This window comes from Clarias gariepinus, chromosome 25 (genome assembly GCF_024256425.1).
Source record: "Clarias gariepinus isolate MV-2021 ecotype Netherlands chromosome 25, CGAR_prim_01v2, whole genome shotgun sequence".
NCBI classification, from domain to species: domain Eukaryota; kingdom Metazoa; phylum Chordata; class Actinopteri; order Siluriformes; family Clariidae; genus Clarias; species Clarias gariepinus.
The window spans coordinates 9,592,600-9,619,971 of NC_071124.1; the positions used below are offsets into that span (position 1 = coordinate 9,592,600).

The following is a 27,372-nucleotide window of genomic DNA, read 5'->3' on the forward strand; positions in this document are numbered from 1 at the left end:
ACAGGTGAACACATTACTGTAATCAATTCATTTCTGTGGAGACAGGAGCAAAATTAAGAGAAAAGCACGTTATAACAACCGAACATGAAGTGAACTCCAAAACATAATTAAACAAGAGCAATGCTGGTCACGCTGGTGTGAGAGGTCCTACAGTGGTAAGCAAAAACCAAAGAAAAAAAAAACCTGTACATATTTTGAGTGGAATTAAATACATTACAATATACTGAAGAAAATATTATAAGGGAAAATGAAAAAACAGTACTAAATGTGGACTTGGATTATGATGTTCAGTATAATAATGGTGTGAATAAATGCATGGATTTGCACAGGATAATCTTTAATGTGTCTCAGTGATGCATTCATTTGTGCATAACAGTACGAAATTCAAGTATTTTTACATGCCTACTAACCTTCAAGCAATCGACATGCCAGGATCTGATGTTGAGAATTTCAGGAGGGTGGAATGCGTTGAGTCACTGCAGTGCATTTAGATCAGCCTCAGAGCATGCCTTAGATATTTAAAGGCTCAGAAATATCTGACTTCTCAGTAAAACAGAATGAAATATATAGCTACACTATGCAGGCATAAGTGATTTATTTATTATTTTACATTTACGGTTAAAATCCTTATATTTTGTGTAATGCTTTCATATGCGAGATAATTTTCTACCAATGTGAGAGCTTTAGTCTTGACACATTAGGATGACATTCATGTTCGTAATAATGTGGTGTGATTCAGCTATACAGGCATTCCAGTGTGATTTCAGTGAGGGTTGCTCAGAAACAAAACGTTTGAAAATATTAGACCTTAAAGTGTGACATCACACATCAAAATGATATGTTCAGGAATAGACACACTGAGCTGGAACGATCACTTTCATATTCTTCTTGAATATGTTGCTGCTTTGGAATAACTATGTATGAGACTTGTAATTGTTTAAACAATATCACACAAGAGGAAGTGTTTTTGAGCTGAATCTTGCACGGCTGTGATGCGGTTGTTGGCGTGGGGGTCGGCACTCTGTAGCTAAAAGTTAAGGAGAATAGTCCATGGATGTGGAGGCAGTTCTTCACATTCTTTAAGTTTTTAAAAGTAAAGTGTACCATCACTTGTTCAATATACCAAGTCTTTTCTGTCTTTCGGCTCTTCCCTTTCAGGGGTCGCCACAGCGAATCATCTGCCTCCATCTAACCCTATCCTCTGCATCCTCTTCTCTCACACCAACTAACTTCATGTCCTCTCTCACTGCATCCAGAAATCTCCTCTTTGGTCTTCCTCTAGACCTCCTGCCTGGCAGTTCAAACCTCAGCATCCTTCTACCGATATATTCACCATCTCTCCTCTAAACATGTCCAAACCACCTTAGTCTGGCCTCTCTGACTTTATCTCCAAAACATCTAACATGGTTTGTTCCTCTGATGAACTGATTTTTGATCCTATCCATCCTTGTCACTCCCAAGGAGAACCTCCACAACTTCAGCTCTGCTACCTCCAACTCTGCCTCTTGTCTTTTCTTCAGTGCCACTGTCTCTAAGCCGTAGAGCATCGCTGGTCTTACCACTGTCCTGTACACCTTTCCTTTCATTCTTGCTGATACTCTTTGATCGCACAACATACCTGAAACTTTTCTCCCCCCATTCCAACCTGCCTGTACCCACATCTTTACCTTCTTTCCAGACTCTTCGTTGCTCTGTCCTGCACCTTCTTTACCTATGCTCCCTGTAGCCTCACCGTTCCTCTTGGGTTCCTCTTATTTACACACATGTATTCCATCTTACTGTGGCTAACCTTCTTTCCAGTCATCTGCAAACATCGTAGTCCATGAAGACTCCTGTCTAACCTCATCTGTCATCCTGTCCATCACCAGAGCAAACAAAAAGGGGCTTAGAGCTGATCCTTGATGCAGACCCACCTCCACCTTGAACTCTTCTGTCACACCTACAGCACATCTTACCACTGTCTTACAGCTCTCATACATGTCCTGCACCACTCTAACATACTTCTCTGCCACTCCAGACTTCCCCATACAACACCACAGCTTCTCTCTCAGCACCCTGTTGTACGCCTTCTCTAAATCTACAAAGACACAATGCAACTCTTTATTACCTTCTCTGTAATTCTCCACCAGCATCCTCAAAGCAAATACGGCATCTGATGTACTCTTTCTAGGCATAAAACCATATTGCTGCTCACAAATGCTCACCTCTGCCCTTAACCTAGCTTCCACTACTCTTTCCCACAGCTTCATTGTATGGCTCATTAACTTTATGCCTCTGTAATTGCCTCAGCTCTGCACATTTCCCTTGTTCTTAAAAATCGGCACCAATACACTTCTCCTCCATTCTTCTGAAATCCTCTCACACTCCAAGATCTTTCTAACAAACTAGTTAGAAAGTCTACTGCCACCTCTCCTAAGCACTTCCATACCTCCACAGGTACTGTGATATGTCATCAGGACCAACAGTCTTTTCACTCTTCATCCTCTTCAATGCCCTTCTCACCTCACTTTTATTAATATTTGCTACTTCCTGTTCCACAAGTCACCTCTTCTACTCTTTGTTCTCTTTCGTTTTCCTCATTCATCAACTCGTTAAAGTACTTCTTCCATCTTCCCATTACCCTCCTGGCATCTGTCAGTACATTTCCATCTTTATCTTTAATCACTCTAACCTGCTGCACATCCTTCCCATCTCTATCTTTCTGCCTTGCCAACCTGTACAGATCCACCTCACCCTTCTTACGATCCAATACGTATATAGCCTGTATACACTTCTGGACTTCCTCGTTCCGCCACCAAGTCTCTTTGTCCACTTTTGCTTTACCTGATGATACACCAAGTAACATCCTACCTGTCTCCCTGATCACATTGGCGGTAGTTGTCCAGTCAACAGAAAGCACCTCCCATACCATACCTGTCTCACCCATAGCCTGTCTCAACTCCTCCCTGAAGACTACACAACATTCTTTCTTTCTCAGCTTCCACCACTTTGTCCTCTGCTCTGCCTTTGTCCTCTTTACCTTCCTCACCATCAGGATTATTTTACACACCACCGTTCTGTGTTGTCTGGCTACACTTTCCCCTACCAACACTTTGCAGTCACTAATCTCTTTCAGATTACAACGTCGACACAAGATGTAGTCCACCTGAGTGCTTCTGCCTCCACTGTTTGTGGAAGAAAGTATTTACTACTGCCATTTCCATCCTCTTTGCAAAGTCGAATTCTGGGCCTCCGAGTGGCACAGTGGTAAAGTGCTCGCCCTATCATCCGGGGATCGCTGGTTCGATCCCCGGGTGATGCTGTTACCTCTCACAGCTGGAGACCTAGGGAGTGATGAGAGGTACTTTGTGCTCCCACATTAATCACGGCTCTACAGCCAATCAGGGGCGTCTGTGAGCTCGCGCTTTCCTCCGAGTGTGTTACTCCGCCCCTAACGGTGCGTGGGCGGTCGGCTGCAGTCACGTGGTTCGGAGGAAACACATGACATGATAGTCTTCGCTCTTCCGGCTGAGTGGTAGTAGAAGCCTTAATATGGGAGCCCACTAGTGACAGTGAGGAATTGGCCATAATCGATTATAAAAAATGATCGAGGCAAAATCTTCTGCCTCAAAGCTTATTTTTAGGGATGCACCAGAAAATTCTGGGCCGAAAACGAAACCGAAATTTTGGATGCACTTGGCCGAAAAACCGATACCGAAACCGAAAATGGCTTCATTAAAAAACATGTTTAAAATATTTTCTTTTTGTTTGTATAAAAAAAACTACAAATTAATTAAGCAATCAAACTTTTATTGATAATAAATAACAGTAATAAGGCTGTTTAACAATAACAAAACTTGCTTCCAAGTGCTTCCAAACCGCCGACATACTCCGTGTTTGATGCGTAATGACAGCGCGAACGAGACGGGAGGATGGGAGAGGCGTGGCGACAATTTCGGCTTTTATTTTCGGCGCTTTCTTACGTTTCGGCCGAAACCGATAATGCTATTTCGGCCGAAAATTTTCGGCGGCCGAAATTTCGGTGCATCCCTACTTATTTTAATTAATCTAAAAGCGTGCGTTATGTTTTTGCGCAATTATTTGTTTGGCCAGTAAACATCGACGAAGAAGAAAAAGCGCTTACGTCACCCAAAATAAGCGGAAGGAGACGCAAACAGTTCGCCGTGTATTGATTTGATGGAGCGTTCTGTTGCGGGCTGCAAAATGAAAAGGAGCGATAAAAATATCAGCGAGCCGAGGGAAGACAAGTGTTTTTGTATCACGACTTAGTGTTTTTGTATAAGTATTTATTTTAATGTGTGTGTTATGCGCTAAAATGCCCCCTGCCACAGATTGCCCCCCCTACCTAATTTCTATAAAATATATTAGGACACCACAATCAAAAATTCATATTATTATTATCAAATATATTATATTATTATTATCATCAAATATATTATTAGTATTATAATTAACCCTAGGCACGTGACAAATTAATACACGAAAAGTAAGACATGTAATACAGTACAAATTCTTATATAATGTTATAAAACTAAATAAACATTGTTTATGATAAAAAATTACACAAAACGATTTTTATTATAAAATAAGCATGTTATAGGTGAACATTATTTAGCGCATAACAGTATGCATTCATTTTTTTAATACTTAAAGTCATTTAAAGTACCTTTTTTTGTTTGTTTTTGCATCTGAGAAAAGGCTTTAAAATAAGAATGTATGGCACTGTAATGCATTTAATTCATCTCAGGCAACTTTAAGCTATTCCTTGTATTGTGAATAATGACAATGTTTTTTTGGGGGGATAAAATGCTGTATGCATTTAAAAAAAGGAGATTTTTATAAAAAGAAAACCAATTAATCTTGTTGCTGTTTAATTAAGCAAAAGTAAATTTTATCCGATTACTCGATTAATAAATCGATAAAATTTTTGGTAGAATACTCGATTATTCGATTAAAATATTCGATAGCTACAGCCCTAAAGTGAATGTATAAAATGTCTGGTATATTGTACGTGTGTGGGGGTGTGGGAGAAATAAGTCGCACTGAGTTCACAGTCCGAAACAGCTCTGATACAAAATGGCGTCCGCTTTTATTCGCGCGGTAAACACCACATAGCGTTATCCTCCCCCTGACATTTTTGTGGGTCACTTTAAACAAGTTCAGCTGATGCCTCTGTGTCACCGGATTTCCGCATCTTAAAGGCGCAGTTTAGCGAACTAAACCACCAAACCACCAAACCTGAACTAAAGCACCAAACCTGTTAGTTTGTTTTTTAATGCTTTACATTGTATATTTGTGGCAAAGTTCAAATTTTTGGATATGCTTGGATATGACAGATAATCTGTCTTAACAGCTTATCATTGTACTGTAGGTTGTGATATAGGTACTGTACTATAGGTATGTAGGTGTTAGAACCTATGCACATGTAAATATAGTTTCTAAACTGTAAATACTTCATATTAAGCATAATTTTAAAATGCAAAACCTTTGCAGACAGGTGATTTATCTATATTGTGCTTGTTTTTTTTTTACATGTATTTTTATATAATAAATTATCTGCACTGGCATCCACCTCCATCATATTTCTGAACCCCTGTTTTACAACATTTAACATTATATATAGTTGTGCATCCTAATGTATTATAGGTCTTTAATTCTACACTAAATAATACAAATAGTATGTGGTATTATCTACAGTAACAAAGCACAACCAATTTATTTAAGTTGTGTCTTGTGATTGAAGACCAGAATAAAAGTGCTGTGCCTTTGTCAGCTGATCTGGAGTTGTTAGGGTGGGGAGTTTCAGGTTTAAGGATCTTAATTAGCAATGATAAGGCTTCTTATCCCCTGTACAACTGCCGTCTGGATCTGGTATTTAGCTCTGATTAGTTTCAAACAAGCTAACTGGAATTCCAAGAGACAATCATGACATTCTATTGCTGTGTTCTAATGTTTTATAGAAAAAAGAATTTACTTAATTAGAAATTCCTGGTAAAATTTCCAAATGCTTAAAGAAAATCAGTAGAGCTGTAAATCATAGGTAGACTGTCAGTTCGATTCAATTCAAGCTTTGGGCATTGCGATTTTATGCTTAATTTAAATTAATAGCAGTAATGTTTACTGTCTGATTTGAATCAAGCTGCTATATTATTACATTAAAAAACTCTATATATTATATTGTATAGAGTTTTTAATGTATTAAAAATTTATGTATTTAAAAGAATTTAAATACCTTGTAACTTCTTGTTGCTGATTGTTCAATGTAACATCTCGTACAAAGTGACATTTTCTTCCTTGGCTGCTCCACACTTCAGTCCTATAGGTGGCAGTATTGTACTAACCACACATAAAAATAAAAATAAGAAGAATGATACTCTCACAAAACCTGAGTATTTGTAGAAGATTTTATTTATTGCACAATTCTGTGGTATTTTTAAGGAACGTGTTGTTTTTAGATATTTTAACACTTGAAGTCATTTTAAAAATTTGTTTATTGATTCTAAATTAACAGTTGATAGCATTTTACCAAACACTGAGCACATAAAATTCCTGTGTCAGTTCGCTAGTATTAATCAGCAGAAATAAAGAAACCCTGTTTAGACTGTTTTTACAACAAGATCCTTTCATGCTTCAGTCAGCTGCTTTTAGGCTTTTAGGCAGAACTCTTGGTTTGTGCCTTGTTTTTAATCATTTACAGTATGTGATGTGCTTGCACTGTACTGTAACTGAGCACCTCGATATGATATTGGTTTACAGAATAAAACCGATGGCTGTTAAATGCTTAGGAATGGGAATCTGGTTATTACTCACATAATTAGTAAACATAATCCTTACTAGTCTCCTTGGCCTTTTGACACTGAAACACATACCCTTAATGTAAGGTTTATTTTATCAATAGTAGTGGTTTCTCACACATCTAGCTTTAAATGAGGAGCCAAACCCCCCATAGGATATCAAATCTTAAATGCCCATTCCTAAGTAGGTCATTGCTTACAATAGCTGCAGACTCTTTTCCCCCTCTCCTTCCCTCCCTCCCTCCCTCCTCATCTTTCACCCTCACACCCTATATGCCACAAGCTGTGTTCGGCAGACTGCATGCATCAACACACAATTTCAAGCTGCATTGGCTTTTACACAAAGCTTCTGAATGAACGGTGCAGGAAAACCTAGAAAAATAATGCTTTTTCATTATAATCATTATATTCTTCTTACTCAAGACAAGCTGTTGAATCTCAGTACATCAGACTTTATACTTGAGGAAAAAGCTAAATGTAAAGTGTGTGCCTTTAACTGGAAGAAATGTACATAAAATCAGTATTTTACATATCATCTTTTTTTATTATTATTATTATTTAATAAAATATTGTAGCATAATGGTCCGGTTGTAAATATTCTATGCGTTTGTGCACGCTAAATTAATTATTAAGATGACTGAATACGATTATACTGATTCCATCTTTCTGATGTGTCTTTTCTTTTTTCTTTCAGGATCAAGATTTCTTGTTACATCCACAGGAGCCTTGTATATTTTGGACGTGCAGTCAGAGGATGCGGTGAACATCTACCGCTGCACCACACGGCATCGCTACACAGGAGAGACCAGACAAAGTAACAGTGCTCGATTACTTTTATCAGGTGAGGAATCAATTTGTCTCATATGATGAACAAGTATGTTGCATCTGCTTCCACGACTAACCATGCAGATTTTTTCATTTAAAAGTATTCAAGTTTTGTCATATGCGTATCAGATGGAAATATCGTGCTATCCTCTGGCCACTCTCAGCAACCCATGTGATCAGCTACCCTGGTGGTCCATCAGTGAAATATCACATAACCAGGTTTACATACAGTTCTGCTTATGTTTGTTCGGGACCCCCAGGGCAGAACTAGTGGAAGCCATATGTTAGAGTCACCAGGAGGGTTTGTAACACATCCTGATGGAGTACAGACAAAATAGTAGAAATATCCTAATTAAGATGTCTTTATTGAGACACAATGAGTCTTAATACTATATTGTAATATTTTTTAATTGAGGCAATGTATACCAAATAGCCACAACATTAAAACCCAAACTGTTAAGGCCAATATACAGTAGTGTAGGTTCCTCTTGTGCTGCTGGGGCAACTCTGGCCACTCATGGCATGACTCCACAAGACCTCTGCGGGGATGCTGTCATGTCTGACACCAGGAGGTTGGCGGCAGGTTCTTTGGGTACTGTGGGTTGCAGGGTGGGGCCTCTGTGGATCAGACTTGTTTGTCTGGCGCATTCTGTGGATGCTTGGTCTGACGGAGATATGGGAAATTTAGAGACCAGAACAAGAACATTGACCTCTTTGCCCGCTAAGAACTATATGTGGTGATGCACTGGGTGTTCTAATACCTTTCTGTCATAGCCAGCATCAATTTCTTTTGTGGGATTGCGGACCAGACCAGTTGGCATTTGGGCCTCCCATCCATATAGTAGAAGAACCTTGGGTGTCCATGATCTTTCTATCAGTTTACTGGTATAGCATTGATAATTATTGTTATATAGTGTTGTGGCTGAACATTATAGAATGAGAGTTTCATTCAACTGTCAGAGCATTGACAAGTGAATCTTTTAGGCAGCTAGTCGACTAGTCGAAACAATTCCTAAAACAAACTGACACGATTTCTCACTTGGCTGCATTTAAGTGCCGCATAGTTGCAGCATGTACACTCACAAGAGTGGCTGATGCTGGAGTTGCTCCCATGGGCCAGAGCATAATTTCAAGGTTTGTGCTCAGCTATGCCACAGTGACCTGTTTGTCTCGGACTGCAGGGCATGGCTGGCCCATCAGTAACATTAACAGGTGAAACAATGATCTTTTCAGATTCAACAGGGGTATCAACACAATGATTACACAGTCTGCCAGAAGCACTGCTGCGTCATCCACATCCATTATGCCCAATAATGCAGCAACACATCCTCGTACAAAGTGCTTATTTTTGTCTCTGCCCTGTTCATGAACCGCATCAGACAGGGAGTTTTCTGTTTGTTCACAAAACAAACTAATGCTCTGCTCCTGTGGAGATGTTTTCATCTTATTTTAACTACCTACGTTGCTTATTAAATCCCCTTGAAGGGCACTATACAGTCTCCTACTTTGACAAGAAAAAGGTATGCTGGACCAGTATAGGGTAGGCACACAATCAGAACAGCCCTAACAAAATGAATTCATGCCCCCAAAACACACACCCCATTGCAGGTGCTGCAGGGAGAGTTGTACACGCTTGATGCCAATGGACTTCACTGATCTTAAAGCGGAAAAATCTCTTATAGCAAGTATATGTATAAAATTAGCTTTCTGGTCTATGAACACTAGCTTTGCAGGATTATGGTTATGGCTATACTGTATATGTTTCATTTGCAAATAACTTTGTCTTTTTAATCATCGCTCAAGTTTAGGGAATCCCATGTGGGTTCAGGTGGTCCAAGCTGGAGAGTTACAGATGTTTAGTACATTAAGCAGTATTGACAGCAGGTTGCACATTTGAACAGTTCATAAACAAATCATTTGATAGAATAGAACCAACCATCAATCCCATCGCTCCCAAGTGGCCATTGAAAAAGTTCCAGGGAGACCAGCGTTTCAGACGTGAAGCAGGCAATTTGTTCATGGCCTTGGCGTACGTAGAAAGTTTTCCCAGTATGCAAGAGCCATGGACGGATCACAATTGAGTCATTTCACATTATGTCACTCTGCTCACGTTACCAGCCTAAAGTGACACATCTGATTTTTTAGGGCTGTTTGTATGCACAAATCTGAAGTTTTAAATATTGTATCAGAGTCACTGAGTGCATATTTTAAACCAGATACAGTTTTTTGCCTCCGTGCATGTATGGGGTGCTCAGAGATTTCAGATTTCAAAATCTCAAACATATTTCTGCTAAAATCACATTCATTGTTAGAAATAAATGAGTGGTGACACAAACTCATGACGTGTTTGAACTCCTGACATAAGGGAAGACGTATGGTAGCCGTTACGGAGGACAAGCGTCAACATTAGAGACAAATAAAAGTCACTTTGAATGCCATTTATCATGTTATATAATCATATTATAAAGTATATATATACTCATCTAATGTTGTATTAATACTCTCATCTTATAATTTACTACATTTTATTATCTTTATAAGTTATTAATAATTTAACTACTGACTGCAGACAAAATTTTCTTTTTTTGTTTCAAATGATGACATTTAGAAACAGAACCCACTCACTTTATATCTCTCTTTATCTTTGTTTCCCACAGAACCGGTGGATTCTGCTCCAGTGATTCTGGATGGCTTTGAAAGAAAAGAGGTCATGGTTGGTCATCGGGTTGAGCTGCCCTGTAAGGCATCTGGTCATCCACCACCACGCTACCGCTGGCTAAAGGATAACAGCCCCCTAGAGGCAGATAGTCGCTACCACCAGAGTGTCTCAGGCCTCCTGATTGAGGCCACACGACCAAGCGATGGAGGCAACTATGTGTGCGAAGTCTGGAACAGCTTTGGCAATGCTAAGGTGGTGGGACGGTTGGTCGTCAAACGTGAGTTCCGAGTTTGTAGTTGTTTTTTTAAGTGAAATATTTAATAATGATAAAGTCTTAGTTTTAGTCTCTACTTCTCTACTTCAGGTACTGTAATTTTCCTTTCGGGGATTGTGCTAGCCATAAAGTACTAGTGCAAGTCACAAGATTCAGGCTGGATTACGGAAAAATGGCTAATTTGATGTGTTTTGTCTGTCTGCGTCTTCCTCTCCAGAGCCCCTGAAAGCAGTGGTGAGTCCTCGTAAGGTGAGAGGTAGCGTGGGAAGTCAGGTGTCTCTGTTCTGCAGTGTCACTGGCTCTGATGAATATGAAATCACCTGGTACAGAAATGGAGAGAGAATCCAGTCAGGGCCCAATGTCCGCATCACTGGCCTCAGCCATGAGAACCTGGTGATGGAGGGCATGGCCAAGAGTGATGGAGGAGCTTACCAGTGTTTTGCACGTAATGGCAAGATGTCCACACAGGATTTTGTACAAGTCATTCTGGAGGGTGAGTTGTTTTCTTTTTCACACCATACACCAATTTGACACATTTTTTTGTGTAATGGAAAGAAATCTTCTAGAAACTCTCAATGTTTATCCTCCTTCTAAATGCCTTTAAACACAATCACCTACTCATCCAAAAACCCACCTAGTCGCTTAAATCTAAAAAAAAAGTTGTGTTTTTCAGTTTGGCAATAATATGTGGGAACATGGGCCAAAAACCCTCAGTGCTTTACATGGTGTATCTTTTCATGTTAATCTCTGTGAAAAAGCATTACTGATATCACTTAGCTCAAGACTGACATAGTGTCAGATATTACAGTAGTGATCATGTGCATGAAAAGATTAGAGTCTATCAATAAACAAGTTACAAATAACACAAACAACACAGCATGATATTAGCACATGTGTACCAGAACATTTAGGCATGATTCACAAAATAAAAACTGGTATTTCAAAGAAAGCCACTATATTAAACCCGTTGGAAATAATAATAATAGTAATACTACTACTAATAATAATGCAAAACAATCCACTGTTGTAATTCTTATTTAAATCATTGAATTGAATAACATTTGTTATTTACTGCAAAACATTGCGAAACATTTGTTGTTATATATGGTTAAATCTAAACTCGATGTGTAACATGTTACTTGTGGTATTAGCAGTATCTGTACTAACAGTGGGTTTCAAACATTACTAGACTAGTATAAAATGCTATAAGCTGCTAAAAAAATGCATACAATTTGAAAAACAGATTGACAGTTTCATATTTCATAGTATAAAATAGTGAGTAATCTGAGGCTTTCCACAAGTTGTGGTGTAGAGCAAAACAGCACTGGGCTGTATAACTATATCTCACGTCGCATCCCAGATTTCTACATTTGTTGTAGAAATTACACTGTAGTATTACACCAACTGATGGTCGCAAGCATTGGTGAAAGTAGGTCGGTACGGTCTCCAGTACCGTAAATAGGGAAGAACAGCTACCTGCCAGGTGCCTTCTACCTGTCTTGGAAGCAGTTTCAGCAAGAAATCACATCCGATAATGTTACGTCATCTTAATACACAACACATTGTCTCCTCAGTAATTGCTACTAAGTTGTTTTAAATTGCTGAACCATCCGTGTTGTTCTGTTCATGGCTAACACAAGCTACAAAGCTAACCCCTGATCATGTTTTGGCAGAGCAAAATAACTGGTTACATAGGCAAATCCCTCTTGTACCCCTCATGCCCACAACCGCATCACAGCTGTGTTGATATTCAGTACAACAGCACTCTCTCATGTGAAATTGATCATTTGATCACAGGATCCAAAACCTTTGACATACCTCAATCAGAAACCATCAGTGCTATGCAGTTTTGATTTTCAAGATAAAATGCTGCCTCTGTTCAACTCTTACGAATGTCAACGCACTACAGGGAAAAAGTAATAAGCTAATAGCAGAATGAAGATGTACTTCTTTATGTTTCAGTCTTTTAAAACAGCAACTAGTAGGGTTTTCTGATTGGCTTGTTTCCTAGTTGGGAACTAAAATCAAATTCGTGACCATGACCTTACATCTTACCATGCCCATTCTTGTACTGCTGAGGAAGCAGAAAAAGCAAACTCGATACATAGTCTTGACCTACTGTAATTGCACCTTAATGACAGAGGAGGCAAGAAAAACACACCTCACAAAGGAAGTATACAGCATGTTCAACAAACTTTTGTAAAGGACAGTACTAGGGACTGCATACAACCAATGTGCCTACAAAGCCCACTAGAGAAGTGCAGGCAGGGTCCGCTTTGGCACAATCCAAGGAGCAAGAGCTTAGAAAGTAATAGCGGTTCAGCTCTTCAGCACCATTGAGAAAGAACGTACACCGTTAATAAGTTTGAGCACAACAAAGATTCCATGGCAATGCAGGAACTGCAAAGGGCCCAGGTTCAGATTCCACCAACACCAAGTTGTCTCTGTTGGGGCCTTGAGCAAAGCCCTAAACTGCTCAGGTGTGATGAGATTAAAAAATTTAAGTCTTTCAGGGAAAGGGCATCTGCCGTGTCATGCATGTCGTAACTGTAAAGAGATGCTATTATTGGCTGTATCTATTCTCAAACCTTTAAGCTCATTTAAATAGATGGCCCTCCTTTCTTGCAAATGGAGCATTTGGAATGTCAGATTGTAAGCCCAGTGTATGACATAGTCATGGATCATTTGTTTCGAGCATGCTCTAGGCTGCCTTGTCAAAAGTAAAGCTTGATCCTTTACCTAATGCAGTGCATCAAATTCCTGACCCATTTGTGGTATATCAGCATGAGCTGGAATAGTCCACATTGTAACAGCTTTCTAAAGAAAATTTCATACTTTTAACTTCATAGAAAGCAGGAAAGCTTCGACTATAAGAGCACACATAAGGGCTTCAAACCAGCACACATAATGGCTTCAAACCAGGTTTGCAACTAATGCCCCCAGAAGTGAGAGAGAGAGACCTCTTTGGTAGTACATGAGAAGAAAGCATTGTAGGTAGATATGTGTTGTGCAAAACCTATAAATTTAAGAAGTTAAATCTTGTGAGAACACTATGCTACATTTCTAACCCCAATTCTTTTTCCTACTCTAACACACCCAGTTTACCTCTAAAAGGGCTGTTATGTTTGTTTGATAAGGGCATGGTGTTCTCCCAGATCAGCCTTGGGAGCCTATTCTCTAAGCTATTGTTTAAAAGCCATGGCAACACCTCATGCAAAATCACTGGAGGTCTGTTAACACAACTTGGAAGGCATGTTTGGTGTCATTGCCTGAATCTGGTTAAATAGTTTTCTCCACCTGATGCTGGTGTAATTGGTACTGTATGGAGGTTTAAGATGCAATAGGTAATTGTCTTAACATGGGACAGGATTTTTCTTTATGTCGTACGTAGAAATTAACCCAAATTGGCTAATTAAGAGTGTTATACTGAATACACCACACGCCACATTGTACCACAGCAGCAGAATGCAAAGGTACTGTAGGTCAAGATAAAACAACGACTAACCCAACACTAGTGGGAAGTTTGATGTTTATTTTTAAAGTTGATTTTTATTTCTTTCTATATTGTAAAACAATGCTGAAGGCATCCAAAATATGCAATGATCTCCTTGATAGTAAGATGTGTTTGCTACTTATGCTCTATAAAGCCTTCATATCGGCTCTAATCTAAGGTGCTGTTAATTGGTGATTTTAAAGGCTGGTAACTCTAAATGAACTTCTCTGCTGCAGCAGTGGTAAGTTTTGGTTTTGCTTTCCTGGAATGGTCTTCATGAGAGTTTTATACAGTTTTATAACAGTTCTTGATGGGTTTTGCAAATGCACTTTACAGAACTGTTCTTGCAGGAATTATTCCAGCTGACCTTCATGTATTAAAATAACAACTGACTGCTGATATAGTTGTTACTTAATTACAGTACCTGAAGCCATATACGTTATTTCATAGTTTTAAAATCTCCAGGATTGTTCTAGGATGTAGCTAAAAATTTGGTTATTAGAACTTATTAAATGAGAAGGTTTCTCCAAAACTTTTTACTGGTCCTTTTGACACAGTCGACAGTGCTATCTGCTACTTAAACAATGGACAGTGATATTATTTGATCAGTTGCTACTGAGTGCTAAGTCCAAAGCATCATTTACAGTTTGGTCTCAGATAAGTGCACTACCCAATTAAATTACCCATATTGACTGTGAAAATGGAGTTGATAATAGAGACATAGGCAGAGATTTTATATAAGACAGAGTTTTTTATTTTTATTTTTTCCAAGACATTTTATGATTGCAAAAAAGGAGGTGGAATACATCCCATTCTAAAGCAGAAATATGCATATTTATATGTTCCCGTTGCTTATTTTATCTGTGTGTGAGCCACAGTGTTCTCTGCAGCCATGTCTGTTCTCTGATAACAGCTTTGTGCAGCATCTTCAGACCTGAACCAGCCTCATAAACAGGCAGGTGTCAATTACAGTGTTCACTGTTTCTGGCATTTTCAGGTGGAAAGATTAATATCGCACCGACCAACTGAAACATGTAGACAGGTTTTCTAGCACCCAGGGATGTATAGAGAGTTTATGGACGTTGCCCAGAGCCCTTGAAACACTAAGGCTTATGTAAAATTTCTTATCTAAATGTTTGACTGCTATACAGACAGTTTTATGAGTAAGAAACAAGACGGGTTCACATCTAGAACTCTGGGGCTAAAAGTCAAGTGTAAAAAGTGCTGTCGAAACTTGTGCAGTTCATTAACTTTACCCTTGAGAAGATATTTTTAATGAAAGACAGTGCAGCCTTGATAGAAAACAGTGAGGGAATTGCAAAGGACCACACCTCTGCATGGTGCAACCTTTGGTGGGGATTTTGGTGAGAGCAGATCTAGTAATACAAGTAGGAATGTGGGATCTCATTCTCATGAACATATACCTCAATTAAAAACTTTGCACATGCTTCACAGCTCATGCCCCAGGCTTTGACCTGGAAGTCGAACAAAATGCAAAACAGAGGGAAGAAGCCGTTAACAGTAGAAAGCCGTAGTCTAGCTTGGCATAACACCATAACCACAAGGCACAGCAGGCATCTCATTTGTACAAAAAGTAAGGTCTACAGTATGTACACTCAAAAAATATATAAACGCAACACCTTTGTTTCTGCTTCGATTTTTCATGAGATGGACTTAAAGACCTAAAATTCATTCCAGATACACAATATTACCATTTCTCTCAAACATTGTTCACAAATCAGTCTAAATGTGTGATAGTGAGCACTTCTGCTTTGCTGAGATAATCCATCCCACCTCACAGGTGTGCCACATCAAGATGCTGATCTGACATCATGAGTAGTGCACAGGTGTACCTTATACTGCCCACAATGAAAGGCCACCCTGGAATGTGCAGTTTTTTGCTTAATTGGGGGTCTGGGGACTCAGAACCGGTCAGTATCTGGTGTGACCACCACTTGCCTCATGCAGTGCAACACATCTTCTTCGCATAGAGTTTATCAGATTGTCAATTGTGGCCTGTGGCATGTTGGTCCACTCCTCCTCAATGGCTGTGCAAATTTGTTGAAAATGAGTGGGAACTGGTACACGCTGTCGTATACGGGAGTCAAGCACATCCCAAAACATGCTCAACGGGTGACATGTCTGGTGAGTATACTGGCCATGCAAGAACTGGGACATTTTCAGCTTCCAAGAACTGTGTACAGATACTTGCAACATGGGGCCGTGCATTATCTTGCTGAAACATGAGGTGATGTTCATGGATGTATGACACAACAATGGGCCTCAGGATCTCATCACGGTATCTCCGTGCATTCAAAATGCCATCAATAAAATGTACTTGTGTTCTTTGTCCATAACAGATGCCTGCCCATACCATAACCCCACCACCACCATGGGCCACTTGATCCACAACATTGACATCAGCAAAGCGCTGACCCACACGACGACACACACGCTGTCTGCCATCTGCCCTGAACAATGTAAACCCAGATTTATCCGTGAAGAGAACACCTCTCCAACGTGCCAGACGCCATCGAATGTGAGCATTTGCCCACTCAAGTCTGTTACGGCGACGAGCTGGAGTCAGGTCAAGACCCCGATGAGGACGACGAGCAAGCAGTTGAGCTTCCCTGAGACGGTTTCTGACAGTTTGTGCAGAAATTGTTTGGTTATGCAAAACAATTGTTTCAGCAGCTGTCTGAGTGGCTGGTCTCAAACGATCTTGGAGGTGAACCTGCTGGATGTGGAGGTCCTGGGCTGGTGTGGTTACACGTGGTCTGCGGTTGTGAGGCCGGTTGGATGTACTGCCATATTCTCTGAAACGCCTTTGGAGACGGCTTATGGTGGAGAAATGAACATTCAATGCACGAGCAACAGATCTGGTTGACATTCCTGCTGTCAGCATGCCAATTGCACGCTCCCTCAATGCTTGTGGCATCTGTGGCATTTTGCTGTGAGACAAAACTGCACATTCCAGGGTGGCCTTTTATTGTGGGCAGTATAAGGTACACCTGTGTACTACTCGTGATGTCACAGGTACACCTGTGTACTCTCAGATTCTGCATATTTCTGCACACTGTTATGAGGGGTGCCACAAGGGATTGACCGTTGTGCTGTACACCATGGGCTTTAACACATAGAAGAGGGGCTTAATTTTTATTAACCAGTGAAGTGCCAAGCGCTATGCCATAGGATTGATTCTTCTTGTGATCTTAAATGGGCCAGTGTACTGTTGGGCCAGCTTTCTCAAACTCTCAAAAGCTAGACTCGTTGCCCCAACAAAAGGGGGGCTCCAACCGTTGCTTCTAAACTTTTAAAGGGTTCTAAACTTTGCTTCCAAAGAGTTGATCTGCATGTGGCAGCCTGTACGGTGGCCCTGTCCTTCCTCCAGGTCCAACGACACCTCTGTACTAAGTATTGCGCCAAGGGGACCCCAACCCTTGATTTCTCTTCTGGAAACATGAAAGTGGGATACCTGAATTGACACTCGAAGGGCGACATACCCAGAGAGGAATGCCACAGGGTGTTACGGGCATACACCACCCACATTAGGTGGTTGATCCACGACGATGGGTCAGAGGAGGCCAGGCATCTGAAAGGGGTGCCCCAGGTCTTGCTTTATCCTCTTTGTCTGTCCATTGTACTCTGGATGAAAAACCCGAAGTCAAGCTGGCTGTGGCCCCGATTAGTTTGCAGAGAGCCCCCAAAACTAACTTGCCTATTGTGGACCTAGGTCTAAGACTAGGTTGGTAGAGAGGCCACATGCGGCTGGCATGTTTGGTAATGGAATGGATTTGCAGGCATTCAAATTTGCATTACGCATTTAAGAAGCGATCTACTACCACTAGTATCACTGTTTTCCTTTAAATGCAGAAGAGGTGGGACCATGGACGTGATGGTATTGGTTAATGGACGTAGTGGACTGGGTGGCCAGGTGCAGGGCTCTTTATTCTGTGAGCAGACAGAGCAAACCACCACATAGGTCTGACCATGTAGTTTTCTCAAGATCTGGTGCTTGTTGCTTTGCCTGCCTGATTTGTTGCTTGACCATCCAGCATACCGGAGCCAAGATACAGCGAGCTGGGCAAAGCTTTTCACAGCTTGGTCCTTCTAGGACTGTCCCACTTGTCCAAGGGCATTGGGCCTGAGGTTCTATGACCCCAGCACATAGTCGAATTAGGTGAAAAAGAGGGACCATCTGGCGTGTTGGGGGTTTGGGCGTTTGGTCAACTACATGGTCCACATGGTCGGTCCATATTACCACTTAATGTTTAACCCTCTCCAGCCAGTGTCTCCACACTTTTAGGGTCAACGTTATGGTGAAGAGCTCCCGATCTCCAATACCATATTTTCTTTCATACTGCAGTGCTCCTTAATATTTAAAATCAGTGCAGTGGTAGCTCAATCGGGTAAATCTGAGGATTACTGATTGGAGGATTTGAGGTTTGAGCCCCAGGCCCTGCAAGTTGACATTGTTAAGCCCTTGAGCAAGGCCTGCTCCAGGAACACTGTATCCTGACCCTGTGTTCTGACCCCAGCTTCCTAACTGAAATATATAAAAAGATCATGTTAAAGTGCTACATGTGACAAGTATTTGAAACATCATCATCAGTTGGTGCGAAAATTCCGTTATGAGGGGCCAATTCAGAACAGCGCCACTTAATATGTTATTAAATGTGGAGGCCCCAACACAGGATGCAGAGGTTCAACTTGGATTTTATGGCCTCAAAGCCCCGCTGAACAATTGTTCCCTGCTCTGATGCGGATCAAGTTATAAATAATGCGCAGGTCTAATGCAGTAAAGTGATTGGTTTTTGCAAGCTTTCAGTGGCTGAATTTACCAGGGTGAGGGGATAGCAATCTTTCATGGTTATGGCATTCAATCCTTGTTAATTAATGGCGTTGAACCTTTTGCTCAGAAAAAACCTACGCCAAGTCTCAGTAGTCCCTGGAAACTGTTGAAAAATCAATCAGATGAAAACTGTCCGAACATGGGGTTCGAATCGTCTTTAGACTGCATGGGTCCTCCGAGGTGGACCTCCATTTCTGGCTCTTTAAGTGCAGGGAACACCTTGGCCCTATAGCTGCCTGCACACTCAGCCCGGTGCTCACAAAACAATTTTTGTGGCCAGCCTATAGAGCCCCTTTTGGGTGTGGCCAGCTCGTACTTGAGCCACTCCGACAATCCCTGGATGTGAGCAGCCATAAGTGCTAAGGAATTCCACGCAGAATCAGCGGCCCAGGTGGAACTCTACCATCAAATCTGCGACAGACCGACCTCCTTGACGAATACGAAGCAGTTGAAAGACTACACCACTAGCCACATGCGGGAAGTAAAACGTAGCCTTTAGGCATCTAGGGTGGAATGCTCCGATAGAAAGTTCTGCCATACTGCAATCGCCCATTCTAGCACCCTGCCTGTCAGCAGGGACATTATGAAAGCAATTTTAGCCCTTTCGGTGGGAAACTTAGATGGTTGTATTTCAAATACTGTACTAGTGAGCCCTGCAATATGAAAGCATTGCATTTCTCTAGTTCTCTCCCATATAGCTGGGGGTTCGTAATCTGGTCACAGCCACCAGACCGTGGATGTGTTTTAGGCTGTTTGATATGCCCTTTATCTCCGAAAACAACTTTATTAACACTTGCTTATCCTTATCTTTCGCACCCGCTCTAAGTCCACGGGCTTCTCCTGGGTTCCTTCCGGGCCACTTCCGGATCATGACTGACCAGATTAGACCAGATTACCCACTCCCCAGCTGTAAGAGGAAGAACCAGAAAAATGCAATGCTTTTATACTGCAGTGCTCCTTAATATTTGAAATTAGAGCAGTGGTGGCTCAATTGGTTATGGATGTGGGTTACTGGGTTACTGATTGGAAGGTCTTGGGTTTGAGCCCCAGCCCCTCCAAGTTGCCACTGTTGAAGCCTTGAGCATTCTAAAGGAGCGCAGTATCCTGATCCCAGCTTCCTAACTGGAATAAAAAATTATTTCAAAGTGCTACATGTGACAAGTAATTAAAACATCATCATCCTGAGCTGGTGCGAACATTTTCTTATGAGGGGGCCCTTCAGAACAGTGCCACTGAATATGTGGAAGCGCCACTGAAGTGTGGAAGCCCCAACACAGGTCCGGGAGCATTGGGCAGGGGGAGTAATTGTGTGTGCATTGGCGGGAATTAACTGGTTGGGGAAATCAACACAGTAACAACAGTAGGTATCACATGCCCCTCTCACTTTTTATCAACTAAAGTTTATTTATTTTTATAAGTCCTTTTTTCTCCCCTTTCTCTCACTCTCTCAATTTTTTTTTTTAGAAACTGTGCTTATTGTGAGTGCTTTATGTAAACCGCCACCTTTATTCTCTGTCTCTGCACCCTTGCTTGGGCGTCTTTAACTCCTCTCTCTCTCGTTTGAAGACGAGACCTTGTCTTGGTCCCTGCGCTGGCGGGGCTGTGACTTTGCCTTTGTCCTGCATGGAAGCGACTTTGTACCATAACATACCGTGTGCTACCTAATGTTTGCATAAGGTGCACAAGTTTTTGGGGGCTTAAGTAGCCTACCAGCCAGGTGTCACATGTTTGGCCTGATTTCTGCCGTTGCCTAGCTACCATGCCTAGCCACTGCTCTGCATATATAAAAAATTGCAGATTTGCTAATAATAAGCTACTTGTTCCTCACTTACAAAAGAAATTAATAGTTTGAACCGTTTCAACATTAGCAGAGTACTGTAATGAGATTTTAAGTGATTCTTTGCTAAGATCATTATCCTGGTTATTGAGTGATTTTCACCTTAAGCACCACCTTGCATGTATTTTCTATACTTAGTAAGGTGAGACTGGGTGATTGTCATTATTTATACCCAATTATAGGTTACAGAAATAATATACAGTGATGGAGCAACGTGTTAAAAAAGAACTGTGTACCTTTTGTTAGTACGTAGTAATGTAGCATTATTTTTAGCGTTATTTTTCAGTATAGTAACACAGTCATAGTAATGTATTAGTTTTTTTTAATAACTATTAACACTGATGTCTTTCATATTGTCTGATCAAAATCACTCTTATTTGTGTATCATTAATTAATTTATTAATTTCTTATTATAAAACAAAAAACGATTATGGCAGTGGGAGCCTTTGTTTGTTACATGTGAGGTCACTGTTACATTAATGAATTGCTTCAAAGTAGTAGTTTTGCTCTTAGGAAGGACTCCAGTTCCAAGAGAATGCCACCATGGTTGCCCTCCATTTTGCAAGAGTACCATAAATACATACAGTACTGTATATAGTCCATTGTAGTCCGGTTTGAATCTATGAACCTAAAACACATAGATAAAGTATAGGTTCGAAATATGAAATGTTTTGTTGTTCCTTATTTAACCACCTTAACTCCCAAATATTGAAATAAAAAATTCAGTTGGCTACGTGAGATCCACATAGAGGGACTAGTAAAGGGGGGCTGTTTAGGATGTGAAAAGGACTCTATTGAAATACTGCCTATATAATGTTTTGTGTAACGTTGAGACAAAGCTGTGCTTACAGTAGCTTTAACTTGAGATGATCGAATCTTCAGCCAGAAGATTCTTACCTGAGCCTGGTTGCTGGGGCAACTGTGTCCCATGGCAATGGAACTGAGTAAAGAGATATTGATCACCCATAATGATGTGGAGTGAGTCTGCACAATCAGAGAGTGGTGATGAGCTATGACTTCAAAGGCATGAAGCTTGGATAACAGTCTTTGTTTTAACGTCTTGGTTGAAAGAAACAAAGAGCAATACATTTCTGGTTTAGAAGGGCAACATTCTTTTTTGAATTATATGATGGTTTGTTTAAACCCACTGTTTTTATTTTTAATTTATTTACATGTTTATTATTTTTTTTAGTTTTTACCCATTACCATTTTCTTATGCTTGAGTTTGGACTAGTGGTTGGCCCCGTGGCCTAGCAATATCAGGGTTAGGGTTTGATTCCCATGACCCTGTACAGGATAAGTGGTGTAGACAATGTATGAATGAATGAATAAATGAATGAATGAGCCCTGAACAATAATTTCTCCTGATACACATGCGATGAATATGCACTTACATTCTGTCTTTAACTCAGTAAATGTTTAAAGTCTGACTATTAAATAGTTTTTATGTATATATTTACTTGCAATATGAAGGATATGTTAGCTTTAGAAGTCATCTTAAAGTATATTATGTTTTTCTCTGTTTTGGTATTATTAAACTCTGTAATTCCAGTTTGACTATGTAAAATTGTCAGGGCAGGTAAAGGCATTTATTACATGTAAAAAAAAAATAATAATACAAAAACAAAAAAAAGTTAACACCAAATGCCTTTCCTAGCTTTTTAGGATTAGTTTCAACTTAAAATTTTCTAAAAGTCAGTGAAGTGATTATTATCCATATTAGGTAAAAATGTTCCCAAAGTGTTTAGATAGATAGATAGATAGATAGATAGATAGATAGATAGATAGATAGATAGATAGAGGTACATTCACTCAAAAAAATACTTATTGTTCTAAAAAAAGAGGTACTTGAGGTACTGATACTGGCACTTGCAAGTTACCAAATGTGGGTCTTTGCCTAACTAAGGGTTAAAGTATATTTTACAGCAGATACACAGTGATGTATATGCATTATCATTTTATTTTTTTCCTAGTATAAGGAATTAAATTAAAACTGATTGGTTACATATTAAATTTGGACTTTTAAGAATGTGAATATTGTTGCATTGTTGCACTGCCTAAGAATGTATTATATTAATAGTGCTGTTTAGTGTAATGTACAGTACATTTTAGTACTCCAGTCACATCTAGAATGATCGGTCTTGTGCATTGTGAATATACAGTATCTAAGACACTCATACTATGAAATAAAAACACAACAAAAATAAAACAATACTTGTATATATACAATTTTGCATAACAAATCACTGTGGAGATGCGAAAATGTTTGAAATTTATTTTATCTTCTCTCCATATCTCCTTCTCAGACGGCACTCCAAAGATCCTGTCAGCCTTCAGCGAGAAGGTGGTGAGCCCCAACGAGCCAATCTCCCTAGTGTGTCACGTCAAAGGCACCCCACTCCCCAGCGTAACGTGGACACTGGATGATGAGCCAGTCATCAAGGACAGCCACCACCGCATGGATCGCTTTGTCACAGTCGAGGGTCACGTGCTCAGCTACCTGAATGTCTCACATACACAGGTCACCGACGGCGGCGTGTACCGTTGCACCTGCAACAACTCTGCCGGATCGGTCTCCTACCAGGCGCGAATAAACGTAAGAGGTGCTTGTCAGATCAGCTCCTCCGACAAAAACAAACAAAAATGCACTCACATTACACTTTATGAAGTTTGTGTTTAAGATGTTTTTTCTTTCTTCAGTTCCAGAGAGGCAGTCAGTATATTCATGTATTTGATGTTGTTTTTGGAATGAGCTTACTTCAGAGTTGAACTAGTTTTTCAGCTAAACCTACCATATATCTTTTTTATAAGAAAGGATGTTATTAAATATTTAAACACCCTAAACAGCATGCTACTTTGGCCATACTCCAACCCAACTGATTACTTCAGTCAAACAGTTGCTACAATGATGGAAGCTCAGAATTGCACTGGATGTCCCAGTATGCTATACCAGTGGTTCTCAAACTTTCAGGCCAGCGACCCCTAATTAAATATCGACAAGATCTCGCGACCCCCACTATCAAAAACAAGCAATAAACATAACAAGCTGTTCACAGTATTTTGACTACATTTACTATACATCAAAATAATTTTGGCTTACCTTTTAATAGGAAGGGTGTACTTGTTTTTTTGTTTTTTTTGCTTGTTAAGCAATCATGTGTTTTGCCGTGCCTCAGTTTTGCTGGGAAACAGATTGAGGGAAATCTACATTGTCAATAGTAGAGCAGGTGAATCCATACTTTATGAGTTCTTTCTGATTTTCGACGTTTCCTACTTTGGTCTGACGGGGTCTTGCTCTCATGCTTTGTCGATGTACATGGTTCCGATGACTCCGTCAAACTGTCCACAATTTCCTCAACATTTTTAGATTTGCGAATAACAAATGTATTCATTTTGGCAGTTGCGGTTTTAACGTGCAGTTGTGCGCTGTAGCAATAACTAGTGAGCCAGTCGCTGCACAGTAACGTCATATCTTTGAGTCGCAAATGAATTTTTTTTAAACACTCACCCTCAATCAGTAATAGCTTTACAAATCAGAAAATATTTATTTATAGCATTTACTTGTAATACTGAAAAGTGTGTATTATAATCACAAAAAAGACATCTCCCTCTCGCAACCCCATCGAAATTATTTCCCCAGTTTGAGAACCACTGTGCTATGTCATTACAATTTTTAAAAAATCCAAAATCCAGTATCTCAGATCAATCAAAAAAGGATTTACAATACAGAATCCTATGAACAATATGTTCACGCACAGTGGGGCAAAAAAGTTTTTTGCCCACCAATTGTGCAAGTTCTCCCACTTAAAAAGATGAAAGAGGTCTGTAATTTTCATCATAGGTATACCTCAACTACAAGAGACAAAATAAGAAAAAAAAAATTCCAAAAAATCACATTGTAGGATTTTTTTAAATGAATTAATTGGTAAAATAAGTATTTGGTCACCTACAAACAAGCAAGATTTCTGGCTCTCACAGATCTGTTACTTGTTCTTCAAGAGGCTCCTCTGTCCTCCACTTGTTACCTGCATTAATGGCATCTGTTTGAACTCGTTATCAGTATAAAAGGCACCTGTCCACAACCTCAAACAGTCACCCTCCAAACTCCACTATGGCCAAGACCAAAGAGCTGTCAAAAGACACAAGAAACAAAATTGTAGACCTGCACCAGGCTGGGAAGACTGAATCTGCAGTAGGTAAGCAGCTTGGTGTGAAGAAATCAACTGTGGGAGCAATTATTAGAAAATAGAAGACCTACAAGACCACTGATAATCTCCCTCGATCTGGGGCTCCACGCAAGATCTCACCCCATGGGGTCAAAATGATCACAAGAACTGTAAGCAAAAATCCCAGAACCACATGAGGGGACCTAGTGAATGATCTGCAGAGAGCTGGGACTAAAGTAACAAAGGCTACCATCAGTAACACACTGCGCCGCCAGGGACTCAAATCCTGCAGTGCCAGACGTGTCCCCCTGCTTAAGCCAGTACATGTCCAGGCCCGTCTGAAGTTTGCTAGAGAGCATTTGGATGATCCAGAAGAGGATTGGGAGAATGTCATATGGTCAGATGAAACCAAAAGAACTTTTTGGTAAAAACTTAACTTGTTGTAGTTGGAGGAGAAAGAATGCTGAGTTGCAACCAAAGAACATCATACCTACTGTGAGTCAGTGGATACTAGGACTGCAACCGTTTAAACATAACCTATTTCCTGGAGACGTCTGTGAATGGTAGCTTTTGATGCACTGATCACAGCCTCACTCCACTCATTGTGAATCTTTCCCAAGTACCTTTAATCAGCTTTGTTTGCCAATTTTATTAAGGCGTCAGTCATTCCTGTTGCTTTCCATAAATTTAAACTAGACTTAAATTCAAACATACAGTTTTCATACTGTATAAATAGTAATTTACTCAAACTTGAGAAATTAAATAGTTTTATATTTTAAGATACTGGATTTTTGTTTGAGATTCGTGAGCCATAATCTCAAAATTAAACAACAAAGTCGTAAAATAACACACTTTACAAGTAATGAATCTAGAATGTAGGAGATTTAAATTAAATTACTGTATATCCACAAATAATCCACAGTATAATTTTTTTTAGATACTGAATGGATTGTTCAATTTCTCATCTGTCCACCTTAAGACCTTAAAACAGACAATATATGTACTATATATAATATAGTTTGGTTGGTACATCTGCAACATCTGCACATTGGACCAACAAAGTAGATGTATCTAATAAAGTGGCCACAAGCTGTAATGTTAATCTACTGCATTTTTTATAGTTTGCAAAATTTGCATAATGTTAACATAAGGTATTAGGTTTATATGCTGATTATACCGTAATTGGCATTATAAATAGTTTGTTATATGAATAGTAATTTATATAACTAATTTCCATGATGAAATTTTATTGTATACACAGCAATCTGTGTGTAACAGAACACAATTGTAATTTTATCCCTGTGCTCCAGTACAATAGAGTGAATGTTATTAGATTCAGGTGAATAATGCCTTGTAATTTTAATTTAAGCTCTTTTTTTATATAGTTTTTTTATTTTAAGTGCATAAATAGTTGGCTGCTAAGTTGTTTCTGTATTTAAACTGCCTGATAACCATGATCAGATTAGAGAATAGACTTTATTATACAGTAATTATATTTTAAAATGCATGACAGTTCTAGTTCAGGCACTTCTAAGCTTTGAAACTGTTTAGTGCTTAGTAGTGCAACTCAAACAACAAAGGGTCAGCATTCAACACGAGCATAAGCATGTTGACATTCCTGATGTTTTCTTTTCCCTAACAGGTCCTGCCAGTATCCGCCCAATGAGAAACCTCACTGCCATCGCGGGGCGGGACATGTTCATTCACTGCCGCATCATTGGCTACCCCTACTACTCCATCAAGTGGTACAAAGATTCCAACCTCCTCCCGTTTAACCATCGCCAGCGTGCCTTTGAGAACAACGGCACATTGAAGCTGTCTAATGTGCAAAACTCGGATGAGGGCGAGTATACGTGTTACGTTCTGGTGGACCCCGAGAAACAGATCCATAGGAGCGTCCACGTTACTGTAAAAGGTCAGCCGGCAAGAAGTGCTTAGATATGTGCTTCATTTCTTAACAGGTTTAAGAGGGAAAAGAAAGATATCAGTTTATTCTATCACATGAACATAATACTATAGGAGAAGGCTGTTTTGACAACTAGTTGGATGAGATGGGATTGAGGACTGGTAAGAGAGAGGATGGCTGGAAATTAAAAACACTTTAAATAAGCTAAGCACAATCTAACCAAAGTATTAATGACATTTTTTCCTGTTTGGCATGTCTGGTATATGGAGCGAACGCGAACCAGATCGAGTAAGCCATTGCAGACGTAAATAATTTAAAATCACAAAATACTGCTGAGTTTCTAGTTGTGTGTGTAGTAGTATATCTCACATCGTTCGCTTATTATATTAGCAATAAGATCTCATGACGTATTGCATTGCCCAACTCATTAAGCTATTGAAAGAGATTAGATTTGGGCCTCTTTCCGATATCTCAACCAGCCATCACTAAATTCGACAATAAGGACGATGACTATAATCGTCCTTATAAAAAAAAGGTATGCCGGTGTAATGGTTTATCCACGGCAC

At 39.9% G+C, this 27,372-nt stretch overlaps 1 protein-coding gene across 2 annotated transcripts in view; it reads left to right on the forward strand.

Moving 5' to 3' along the window:
• dscamb (Down syndrome cell adhesion molecule b) overlaps positions 1 to 27,372 on the forward strand; it is a 143,714-nt gene that overhangs the window by 78,724 nt on the left and 37,618 nt on the right. Inside the window, exons 4-8 of one of the 2 annotated variants that reach the window (XM_053486678.1) lie at positions 7,489 to 7,635; positions 10,277 to 10,555; positions 10,770 to 11,045; positions 23,041 to 23,330; positions 26,543 to 26,747. In XM_053486678.1, coding sequence (XP_053342653.1) covers positions 7,489 to 7,635; positions 10,277 to 10,555; positions 10,770 to 11,045; positions 23,041 to 23,330; positions 26,543 to 26,566 — 1,016 coding nt within the window. In that variant the 3' untranslated portion in view covers positions 26,567 to 26,747. Of the gene's footprint in view, positions 1 to 7,488; positions 7,636 to 10,276; positions 10,556 to 10,769; positions 11,046 to 23,040; positions 23,338 to 26,542; positions 26,816 to 27,372 lie in introns of those variants that run through there. The other variant, XM_053486677.1, reaches the window with a different exon arrangement.